The sequence below is a fragment of the Lacerta agilis genome, chromosome 14 (assembly GCF_009819535.1).
Source record: "Lacerta agilis isolate rLacAgi1 chromosome 14, rLacAgi1.pri, whole genome shotgun sequence".
Taxonomy (NCBI): domain Eukaryota; kingdom Metazoa; phylum Chordata; class Lepidosauria; order Squamata; family Lacertidae; genus Lacerta; species Lacerta agilis.
In genome coordinates, this window is record NC_046325.1 from 14,704,561 (window position 1) to 14,716,275 (window position 11,715).

At 49.0% G+C, this 11,715-nt stretch overlaps 1 protein-coding gene across 1 annotated transcript; it reads left to right on the plus strand.

Moving 5' to 3' along the window:
* Nucleotides 1–1,694: 1,694 nt before the first annotated feature.
* Nucleotides 1,695–10,499, plus strand: LOC117057523. Its single transcript, XM_033168373.1, has 2 exons — nucleotides 1,695–1,914; nucleotides 8,190–10,499. The coding sequence occupies exon 2, from the start codon at nucleotides 8,190–8,192 to the stop codon at nucleotides 9,930–9,932; it is 1,743 nt and encodes a 580-aa protein (XP_033024264.1). The 5' UTR covers nucleotides 1,695–1,914; the 3' UTR covers nucleotides 9,933–10,499.
* The last annotated feature ends 1,216 nt before the right edge of the window (nucleotides 10,500–11,715 follow it).

Here is an 11,715-nt window from a genome sequence, read left to right on the forward strand (position 1 = left end):
AGGAATAATTATAAAGAAATTGCATTCGGCCTTGTCGGTCCAGGAGCGCCTCTTGATTAATGCCAATTGTCCGAATTACTGAGGAATCAGCCACAAATCACGACTGAGACAGAGGCTTGTCCATGGCAGGGACACACTCCCAGGTCACACCCGCTCTGCCTTTCAAGTTGGCAGACACTGTCATAGTCCTGTGCTGCCAGCTCAGTGGAGGGGGAAGCCAGCCAACCAGCCAAGTCTCAGAGGGGTACTTGCCTGAGGGCAGAGTCCGCAAACAAGGTCCAGTCCAGTCCTAAGGTCAGGAGTATCTCAGTTCACATAGACGATCTGGGGGTCAAGAAAGCCGAGGGTCTATGGTCACGAGAAGCAAGAATCAGCAAGGTCTGGTCAGGAACGACGAATGTTGTTTCCAGCAACTGACCGAGTCTGGAAACCCTGCTCAAGAAAGCTGGAGCCAGCTGGTTCTCATCAGGAGCAAGAAGGCTGATGAGCAGCAGGTGGTCACTTCGCCTTCTGCTCCAGTGTGGTGTAGTGCTACAGAGCCAGTGTGGTGTAGTGGTTAAGAGCGGTAGACTCGTAATCTGGGGGACCGGGTTCGCGTCTCCGCTCCTCCACATGCAGCTGCTGGGTGACCTTGGGCTAGTCACACTTCTTTGAAGTCTCTCAGCCCCACTCACCTCACAGAGTGTTTGTTGTGGGGGGAGGAAGGGAAAAGGAGAATGTTAGCTGCTTTGAGACTCCTTCGGGTAGTGAAAAGCGGGATATCAAATCCAAACTCTTCTCCTTCAGGCTGCTGCTCAGCAGGTGGAGCCGACTCCTGGCCCATGACAGACACGGGCTTGAGCGGGGGCAGCGGGATGCAGTGAGCTCCCCAGACCCCCCTGGGGAAAATTGCTGGGACTTTTGCATCATAAATCCCGGCTTCCCCCTGCCTGAACCTCCTCAATCCCCGCGGAGGGCAGCGAGGAGTTACCGCCATTGACTTGTGACATAGCTGGAAACCTAATCTTGCCCATTTCTAACATTTTGTTCTTGGTGTGTGTTTTCCTTTTTGTAAATCTACCAAAGAATAGCATAAAAAAATAAGATGGATTTAGGGCTTTTCTCAGGACGATGGAGGGAATGTGGGCTGTGTCCCACTGGCATAGTGGTGGCGGCACTCGCCCTTCTTCTGATAGGAAGTGCTCCGCAGTTGGGGGGCAAAAAAAAGTGGGTTGAGGAGGGTCAGTTGGTGGGGAGTACGAAATGTCTCTATTTTCATCTGAGGAATGTGGGAGTTGTACGTGTGGTGAACCATCTAAAAAAAGCATTGGTCCTAGCACGAGGAAGGTGTTTGGTGCTTTGCTTCAGGTCACTGGCATTCTAAGTTTGCAAAAGAGGCGGGTTTGGGCGGGAGTTAGAGGAAATTGGATTATCTGGGAGATGGATGGTTCTTTCCCATTATCTTTAGGGAAATCGGGAGCTGACAGCTTTCCCCCGCATTTGTGGTTTTAGGGGCAGAGCCTCGGAGTTTTCTCTCTGTATGCAAGAGGAACCTTTGCAAAATATGCTCGGATGTGGTCTCCTCTGTGCAGTAGCATTAATCACACTAATGATCAGGACGAGCCTTTGTTTTGCCACAACAGCCCAAGATGCCCTGTGGGCGGCTGTGGAATTTCTTGGCAGCAGAAGTGAGGCTGCCTGGCGAGGGAAGGAATTCAAATGAACAGGGAGTGACTCAATATATTGTCAGGCCCTGCCACACGCTGTCGGTGTCTTCACCTGTGCTCTCAGTCTGACTGGCAAGTTGTTTGGCTGCCTCCAAACTAGGATATACACTTCAGGATTCAGGATCAGCTGTGGTTTGGCAGGAGGGTCTGAACTCCAAAGCAGGACGGATGAAAGAAGAAGGGGAAACCCACGTAGCCAAGATATCAGGTACGGAGAAGAGAGTGAACAGGGGTACGTATATTTATTGGCTAACAGGGGCAAGGAGCTAACTTGGCCCAGTGGTTTTGTTTTCTGAGAAATAAAGCGAAAGAAGTAACTTGTGAAGGGGACGACTCCATGGCAGGTTAAGTCACTTTGCGTAAGAAAACTCAGAACCTCGGGACAATACATTGTGTGGTAGGAAGGCACCAGAGGAAGAGAGAGCCTTGAAGGCAGCAGTTCACAGCTCAGGAGAATCCCACCGCATTTATTAACTGTTTGTATAAAATGAAGGCGGATTAGAAATCAAAGCATTAAAAAAACCCAATAATACTAAAAGAAAAATCTCACAAAAATAAGCAAACATAAGCAAACATATGTACCACCAGACAAGACGCCATTAGTGTAAAGTAGAATTTTGGAATGCATTGGTTCCATGTTTGTTGGAAGGGGAGAGAAGCAGAGTTTTAACCAAAGCCCAGTGCAGCTGGCAGCGGCGTGGTCATCTTATAAAGTAGTTGTGTTCTATGATATAGATCAAGCACTGCTAGGAGATTCCTGGGAACTGCAGTTTGTTATGGTGCTGGGAGTTGCAGTTTTGTGAGTGGTCAGGTACAGTTCCCAGGATTCTTTGGGGGGAGCCATATGCTCCGACCCTCTCTCCAGCTTGCTGCCTTTATCAGCAGGTGGCACTGTGGTCTAAACCACTGAGCCTAGGACTTGCCGATCAGAAGGTCGGCGGTTCGAATCCCCACTACGGGGTGAGCTCCCGTTGCTCGGTCCCAGCTCCTGCCAACCTAGCAGTTCAAAAGCACATCAAAGTGCAAGTAGATAAATAGGTACCACTCCGGCGGGAAGGTAAATGGCGTTTCCATGCGCTGCTCTGGTCTCGGTGTTCTGTTGCACCAGAAGCGGCTTAGTCATGCTGGCCACGTGACCCGGAAAAACTCTCTGCGGACAAATGTCCAATATGAAATACACAAAACCGTGAAAAACTCTGAAATATGAACTATGAAAATATATTATACAAACAAATTGACCGAAAGTAACATAACCTAACGGGTGACTAGCTGGAGGCCTCCCCGTTTCACTGGTACAGTTTCTTCAAAGGAACGGACTTCATCAACAGAAATACAGAATAACAAAATTTAACCATGGCTAAAAAGCTCCAGCAACTCAAACGTTCATCACTCTTAGCCTTTGCCAGAGTGATGAACATTTCAGTTGCTGGAGCTTTTTAGCCATGGTTAAATTTTGTTATTCTGTATTTCTGTCGGAGGACAGACGAGGACGTCTGAGGGACTTTGCTGTATACAACATAACTATGAACATTTAGTGTACAATCACTCTACAGCACATAGTATTACATATTGAACTTTTGCTCCTTAAGAGTCTATTATATCTGAAAGTATGCTATAGGCTATATCCTTTGAGGAGACATTTGTAGATATGTGTTACTGTGTTAGGTTATGTTACTTTCGGTCAATTTGTTTGTATAATATATTTTCATAGTTCATATTTCAGAGTTTTTCACGGTTTTGTGTATTTCATATTGGGCTATTATTTCCGTGATTGTCTGTTGGTTTTTGCGGACAAATGTCAGCTCCCTTGGCCAGTAAAGCGAGATGAGCGCCGCAACCCCAGAGTCGTTCGCGACTGGACTTAACTGTCAGGGGTCCTTTACCTTTTTACATCACTCTAGGTCATATCACAGACAACTCTCAACTCTCTGCTTCAAACCCCGGCTTTATCTTCTAACTAACTGAGCTGAGTCTCTCCTTGGCTTTCTTAATGGCTCATTACCTTTCCTCCTAATGGCTCATCTCCCAGGCGATCTCCTGGATATGGAGAGCTGGGTCCAGGGTTTAGCAGTCTGGCATCTAGTTTAGCTCCCCAAGCCTTGACTAAATTCTAACACCTACTGGACCCAGGCAATTAGGGGAGCCTGGCACCTAGAAACCCATAACAATATGTTAGTGGCTGAAAGATTCCACTGTTGGGATTAGATGAGTGAAAACATGTGAGGAGAGGCAAGTCAGAAGGAAGGAATATGGGGGCTGTGAAAATGTCCCACCAAAGAAATGTAAGAGAGAAGGAAACTTCCAGAGACTGTTCTACCAGGTCTTGCTTCCTGTTGATGGGGGGGGGGGCACAGAGGCATTAGCACCCGCACTAGACATTTAAAGCAATATCATACCACTTTAAACTGTCATGGCTTTTCCCAAAGAATAATGGGAAAGTGTACTTTGTTAAGGGTGCTGAGAATTGTTAGGAGAACTACAGCTCCTTGGATTATTTGGTAGGTGGGGAGTGGTGTCACGTTATTTAAATGTATAGGGTATATGCAGAGGAAATGTATAGGGTATATGTATAGGGTATATGCAGAGGAAAGCGCAAAATATGGCCTGAAGCTCAACATCAAAAAAAAAACTAAGATCATGGCCATTGGTCCCATCACCTCCTGGCAAATAGAAGGGGAAGAAATGGAGGCAGTGAGAGATTTCACTTTCTTGGGTTCCATGATCACTGCAGATGGTGACAGCAGTCACGAAATTAGAAGATGCCTGCTTCTTGGGAGAAAAGCAATGACAAACCTAGACAGCATCTTAAAAAGCAAAGACATCACCTTGCCGACAAAGGTCCGTATAGTTAAAGCTATGGTTTTCCCAGTAGTAATGTATGGAAGTGAGAGCTGGACCATCAAGAAGGCTGATCGCCGAAGAATTGATGCTTTTGAATTATGGTGCTGGAGGAGACTCTTGAGAGTCCCATGGACTGCAAGAAGATCAAACCTATCCATTCTCAAGGAAATCGGCCCTGAGTGCTCACTAGAAGGACAGATCCTGAAGTTGAGGCTCCAGTACTTTGGCCACCTCATGAGAAGAGAAGACTCCCTGGAAAAGACCCTGATGTTGGGAAAGATGGAGGGCACAAGGAGGAGGGGACGACAGAGGATGAGATGGCTGGACAGTATTCTCGAAGCTACTAACATGAGTTTGGCCAAACTGCGGGAGGGAGTGAAGGATAGGTGTGCCTGGCGTGCTCTGGTCCATGGGGTCACAAAGAGTCAGACACGACTGAACGACTGAACAACAACAACAACATATGCAGCCAGAAGCTATTTGATGAATATTCATTCTGATTTGCTTGTGGTGTGGTTAGATGACATTCCTTCAAAGGAAGTGTCACCCCACATTTCCCAGTGCATTTCCCGATAGTTTTGCTTATCACAAAAACTCTGAGCTTTTGAGGTAAGCAGGTTTGCTGAGCAAAAGCTGCACAACCTCAGAATCGACAAAAATTGCACAACCTGAGTTTGCAAGTGTGTGACTGAAACCCATCCAGCAATTTCAACAGTCTTGAGGTGCTCAGAGAGGTATTCCCAACCGTCAAGAGATCATCTCCTATTAGTTCCCATGAATGAAACATCAAGCAACCATCCTGGACTACAAACCAGCAATCTGCCTGACAAAGGAATATTCTGCTAGCAGCTGTCATGCTAATATTGAAGGAAGTAAACAGGCCTAGCCCTGCAATCTGGGCCAAGTGACCTGCTTCAAGTGGAGCAGATGAAGGCAGGGACTAATGCCTGAACAAGGCCTCAAGACCTCGTGAAAGGTTGGCCTTAGGTAAAGGTAAAGGGACCACTGACCATTAGGTCCAGTCGCAGATGACTCTGGGGTTGCGGCGCTCATCTCACTCTATAGACCAAGGGAGCCAGCATTTGTCCGCAGACAGCTTCCGGGTGGTGTGGCCAGCATGACTAAGCCACTTCTGACGAACCAGAGCAGCGCACGCAAACACCGTTTACCTTCCCGCCGGAGTGGTACCTATTTATCTACTTGTACTTTGACATGCTTTCAAACTGCTAGGCTGGCAGGAGCTGGGACCGAGCAACGGGAGCTCACCCCATCGCAGGGATTCGAACCGCCAAACTTCTGATCAGCAAGCCCTAGGCTCTGTGGTTTAACCCACAGTGCCACCCGTGGGTAAATCAGAGAAAGGGGGAGAAGGAGACAGAAGGAAAGAAACTAATGATGGAACAGGCATGAAGAAAAGAGTGGACAAAAGAGGATGACCGTGAAAGTCAATAGGAAACGGATGCTGCAGAAGAGGGGAGGAAGGGAAGTCCAGTGCTGGCTGGACCAGAGGTTATCAAGCTTGAATCACTGCAGGATTATGGGGATGGTATTCTTCAGAGAAGGTTTCCCCAAGCCTAAGTTGTTTACTGAGGTTTCACTCTGGAAAGGAGCAGAAGGCTGGAGACAGAAAGCCAGGCGTTAGTGAACCTGGCAGGTAAGGCTTAAACAGGGCACTTCCAGACCGCCACAGTTTTCGGTTGGATCACACACCTGCCAGTTCAGGTTGCCCAGTTGCAGTTGGTCAGGAGGTCTTGCACAACGAAACCACTTTCCCAAATGTTTGGATTTCTTCCGACAAGGAAAACATTGGGGAAATGTTTTGGAAAGTGTGGCGTAACTCCTGCTTGAGGCAAGTCATCTAACCTCAGCACGAGCAAATTGGGTTGCATGTAGGAAAAGGCTATCAATGACGACAAGCCGGTGTCAGAGGCAATAAGCCTCTGAGTACTAGTTCCTGGGAATCGATAATTGCATACAAAGTGTACTGATTTTCCAGGGACAGTCCCGGAATTACAAAAGCCATTCTGGTTTCTGTTTTGATACTGCAATGTCCTTATTTGACCCACCAGCGACGAGCTCAGGGAGGAGGATGAGCCGGCGCTGTGGTAGTGCGAGGGAGCATCCCGTTGCCTCTTCATGGCACTGCTTGCTGGCCTTCCTTCAGCAGCTCAGAGAGCAGGCGAGGAGGAGGAGGAGGAGAAGAGGATGAGCCACCAAGGCCCAGCCTCGCATGACAGCCGGGGGGGAGCGGAGTGGAGTGCGAGGAGTCTTGATTTTATATATCTGTATAAAAAATGCTTTGTGCATCCGCTTCTAATCTCACCCCTTTCTAAAATCTATTTATTGGTGTGTTTTTTCTTTTTTGTAAATCTACCAAAGAATAAATTAAATAAAACCAGGATTAAGGGGTTTTCTTGGGACGGTGGAGGGCGTGTGTGCTGTGTCCCGTTGGTGTTGTGGTGGTGTCACTTCTGAAAGGAAATGCTCTTTGGGGCGTGGGACAGAAAAAGGGGGGTTGTTGTTGCGCAGGGTCAGTTGGTGGGGAGTGAGGAATGTCCATTTTCACCTGAGGAATGTTGGAGGGTATGATATTAGGAAAGTGCTGTTGCGTTCAGGTCCTGCGTGGCGACTGTGAGACCAGGCACCTGTCAGGGACCGTGCTGAGGAGGGCTGCAATGAGGAGGAAGAGTGGGAGCCACCTCCTCCCCCTGCTCTGCTCCTGAATCTTCCCAGGAGCAGGAGGACAGTATAGATTTGGAACAGCGGTTTGCAGAGGGGCATAGTTTAGAAGGCAGAAGCTGGGAAATACTGGATGGGGAACAGTTAGCAGAAGAAACACCAGAAGAGAGAGAGAGAACAGATTCACAGTCTCTGGATAGTATCCACACACACACCCTTCTCCAAAGTCACGGAGAGCTCAGAAAATGTCAGAACAGAAAGCACAGAGGCTACAAGCCCAGAATACAAGACGTAGGAGTGACGTAGATTAATAGGGACAGAGGGGGGAGTGACCCTTAATTGGGAGCACCTCCATTCTAAGTAGACGCTTTCTTTTGTCCTTCACTGTGTTTATTAAAGAAACTAACTGGTAAGAACTCCTTTCGCTTGATCTGCTCATTTACGGCCACGGTGGAGGAAGCCGATTGCCCAAAGTCTGACAGCTGCAGGACTAGGTGGGCCTTTGGCCTGATCTACCAGGGTTCTTCCTATGTCCTTAAATCATCCCGGAAGCCAAGGGAAGAGAGTTCTGTGCTTTCCCCCTTCGCCCCACAGCCCAGTTTGGCTCACTCCAAATAATGCTAGCACATTGACTAGATTCGGGGTGGGGTGGGCAGGAGGCCTTCCGTGGGCATCCCTCCCCGAGCAAGTCCATCTTCTCTATGTCACAGTGCCTGCTCCCCATTTTTTTGCCATGAGCCCAACATGGCCAACACCCAGAAGGAGAGGGCAATGCAGGTATAGACAGCCGCTTCCTCTCTTCGCTTGTGTGGTTGCTTGCATAGGACAATATGTTGTGGAGTGTACCTCAGTTAATGCCCAGTGGTACCAAATCCCAGTGCTGGCCCTGGGTAGAATTCCAATGCAGGTTCCTGCCTGAGGCCTAACCTCCCCTTTCCCACCCCTACCCCTGTCTCTCCACAGATGTCCATCATCCTCTCAGGTCTTATCCATCTCTTTCGGCCATTGCTGTCCTCCCTCTCCGGTGCACTCGACTGCGAGGGCTTGAACCCATGGTACTTCCTGCTGGGCCTCCGCATCATGGCCATCTTCTTCGCCAACGGCCCCTGGGACAAGATCAAAGACGACACCAGCTGCAGTATCACCGAGGGCGACGGCGACCTGTCGCGAGACTACTGCACAGCCCTGTGCTACAACGAACATTTTCCTGTCTCTATCGCAGCAACATGGGGGCTGGTATTCATCGCGTTGATCCTTCTCGTAGGGCTCCTGCGGCTCACCACCCCCAAGGAGAAGAAGAAGAAGAGGAGGAGAGAGAAAGAGGATAGGGATAAAGGGGAAGGCTTGGCCATTGTTGCCACAGCATCCCACAGTGGTGTCCCTGACATATCCACCATCTACAACGTTGGGCACCGTGGTCTCCCTAGGCACTATGGCCACGACTTCCACCCCAATAACCCCCTTGCCCCCCATCCTTACTATACCCCCTGGGATGATTGGCACGGGGGGCATGCGGCCCCCATGGCCGAAGGGTATGGCCCCGAAGGGTATGGCCCCGAAGGGTATGGCCCCAGTGTGAGCTATGGTCCAACGGACACTAGGCAAACCAAGATGGCCGCACATCAAGGTCACATGAGGCAAACCACTACGGCATCCTATTGCGGCGAAAAGGAGCAGTGCCATGTGGCCACCAAGAGCACCCCGGCCTCCCTTAGCAGCTCACCTTACAAAGGCAAAATGCCCCCTCAGTGTTGGTCAGGTGACGAGCACAGAGAGCCCCTCCATTGGAGATACGCCGACCCTCAAGAATCGGGTGGTTTGGCTAATGACGGGTATGCTATGGGCACACCTAAGAGATACATCGGCCAAGGTATCCGTGATGATGGCAAATACAGCACGGCCACCAAATGCAAGTCAGACACTGAAGGCAACATGGGCTACGTCCCTGCCCGTCCCTGCGTAGAAGACAAAGCAAACATGGCCATCAAACGCAGGCCGGCTCAGGGGTGTAAGGTGCACGTCCAGCGCCACGTAACCTTTGACGCCACAGGCAGGAGTGATGGGGACTTTGGAAGCAACATGTGCAACCAGCCGTGGATGGTTGGAGACTCCCACTGCAAGCCTGTTGGCCAGGCAAAGGTCATGTCTGGACCAGGCATGGCTGCCGGACCGATGCTGTGTTACCATGGAGACACGGCCTGCACGAGCTCCGAGGCTGAGCCATGTCATGCGGCCCCGCCGTGTGAAACTGCCCACCACCACGACCGACGCAGAGAATCTTCTTCTAGGCGGAAGAAGAGGCCCAGGATCACTAACATCTGTGGTGTCCCCCTCTTTGATATCTGGGTGGGACTTATCCTTGCCTTGGAGATCTCTTTCCTCTGTGTCATTTTCATCTTCCAGATGCCCAGGCTCTTGGGTGCGAATTGGGTATGCACCCCGCCAACTACCAGGTGCCAGCAGAGGATTGAGTGCACAGTGAGAGGCAGGGCTGAGAAGCGGGTGGCGCTGTGGGGGCTGGTCTTCACCTCCATCCTTTTCATCATCACCTGCTCCGGCTACTTCCACCTGCGGATGTGCTGGAACGAGAGCTGCCAGAGAATGTGTGGGGAGAAGGAAGAGGAAAGCCACGAAGAAGTGTGCTCTGAGGAGACGGAGGAGAAGGATGATGACAACAGCAACAGAGGTCGTGAAGTGGGGGTATGAGAAGGGTGGCGAGAGGCCCAGACAACCACGTCAAGCCTCGGGTCACAGGCTCACATCAGGACTGAATGTTCCTCCATACAAAAAGAAGTCCCCTCTCAGGAAAAATCCTAAGGAGGATTCTGGGAACTGTTGTTTGTTGAAGGTGCTAAGGGTTGTTGGGAGGCCTGTATTCCCACCCCAAAGCTACGATTCCCAGAGTTCCCAGTGAAGAGGGATTGGTTGTTAACCTGCTCTGGAAAATTGCAGCTATGAGTGGGGAATGCGGAGGGTCTCCTACCAACTCTCAGCATCCTTAACAAACTACAGCTCCCATAGTTCTTTTGGGGGAAGCCATGACTGTTTAGTGGTATCACAATCCTTTAAAAGTAAGGTGTGAGTACAGCCTCATTCCGGTGAATTCCAACGTGCCACCCTGAAACTGCAAAGTCTGGAATTTTGTCACTTCTACATTAACTTAAAAGTCTCCTTTTTCCTATTCCAGGCCTTGTTCTCTCTGAGGTTGTCAAGGTGTGTCTGGGGGAACAGCGCATGCAGCAGCCTGAAGTTTAGACTGTAGATGGTGGGGTCTCACGTGACTAAATGTTCTTACATACAGAAAACAATAGATTCTCCAGGTCACTGGGGGTTTTTATCAGCCAGAGCACACTGTAGCGCAGTTCTGGCACCTCTCGCATGGGCACCATTGTAGGCCGGAGCTTACCCTGCCCGCTCCTGTTGTTGGAAAAATCTTTGCAAAGTTTAGACTTTGTTCGATTTTCTTGCGCTACTGTTGGTGGTAAAGAATGCTAGCAACATATTTATTTTATTTTACTTTCTTTCCTTTTTTGTTTTGTTTTAAAATGTACCATTTCACTGCAGTGATTATTTGTGACAGCTCACGCTGGTTCAGCGAATGGGGAGTACCAATTAGTCGAGAGAGATTTTTGTGGTAGATGAGAGTGGTGTAAAATTACAGATTGTTATATGGGCGGGTGAATGCTAATTTGGATTGTTACATTGCTGTTTATGAAGCAAGATTTTAAAATAAACGGGGCGGAGGGTGGGGTGGGGGGAGAGGGAGAAGATGCTTCCTGAGCCAATTTCCCCGCAGCAAGTTACCTATAATGACTTCAAGAAATCCCTTAAGATCTGGAATCAAAGGAATGTAATTTTGATGAGGTTCAGATGAAGGAGCAGAATGAATGTGTGCACAGAGAAGGAAGGATAATTTCATTCCTTTTTATACCACAGCACGCTCATTAGTTTAATTAGCCTTTAACCAACTTTGAGCAAAAGGGAGAAGTTACGACTCCATTGAAAGCACAGTCAAGAGGTAAGAAGTACATACAACCGCCACTCTGAAACTGTGCCCCACCCCAGCTTGTAATAAGACCGGGCAAATCAACCCCAGGGCCTTCTCCTGTGTACCCATACGGATGAACAACCAATTTCTATTAAGGAGAGCCCAGGAGTCCTGGCACAGGGGTCCTGCAGACTAATTGTATGCAAGATAAACACCACGAGCAAAGATTAGAGCAATCAATTGCAGCGTTCTGAACGCCGCCTTTGTTTTCTTTGAGATGACGAACTTTTGTTAAATCACTTTTGCACCTTCATTGGCAAGATTTGAAAGGTTCAAATCGTCAGGATATGAACGCTTAAAACCATTGTTTAATTGTATTCAGTATCAATAAACTGAATTTTAGTATTGTACAATATAAAAAGATGGGTCTACTGCGTGTCAGTTACATTGTCACTCGGAACTGATTGAAATAGTGGGTTTTGACATCGTTCCAAACCACGC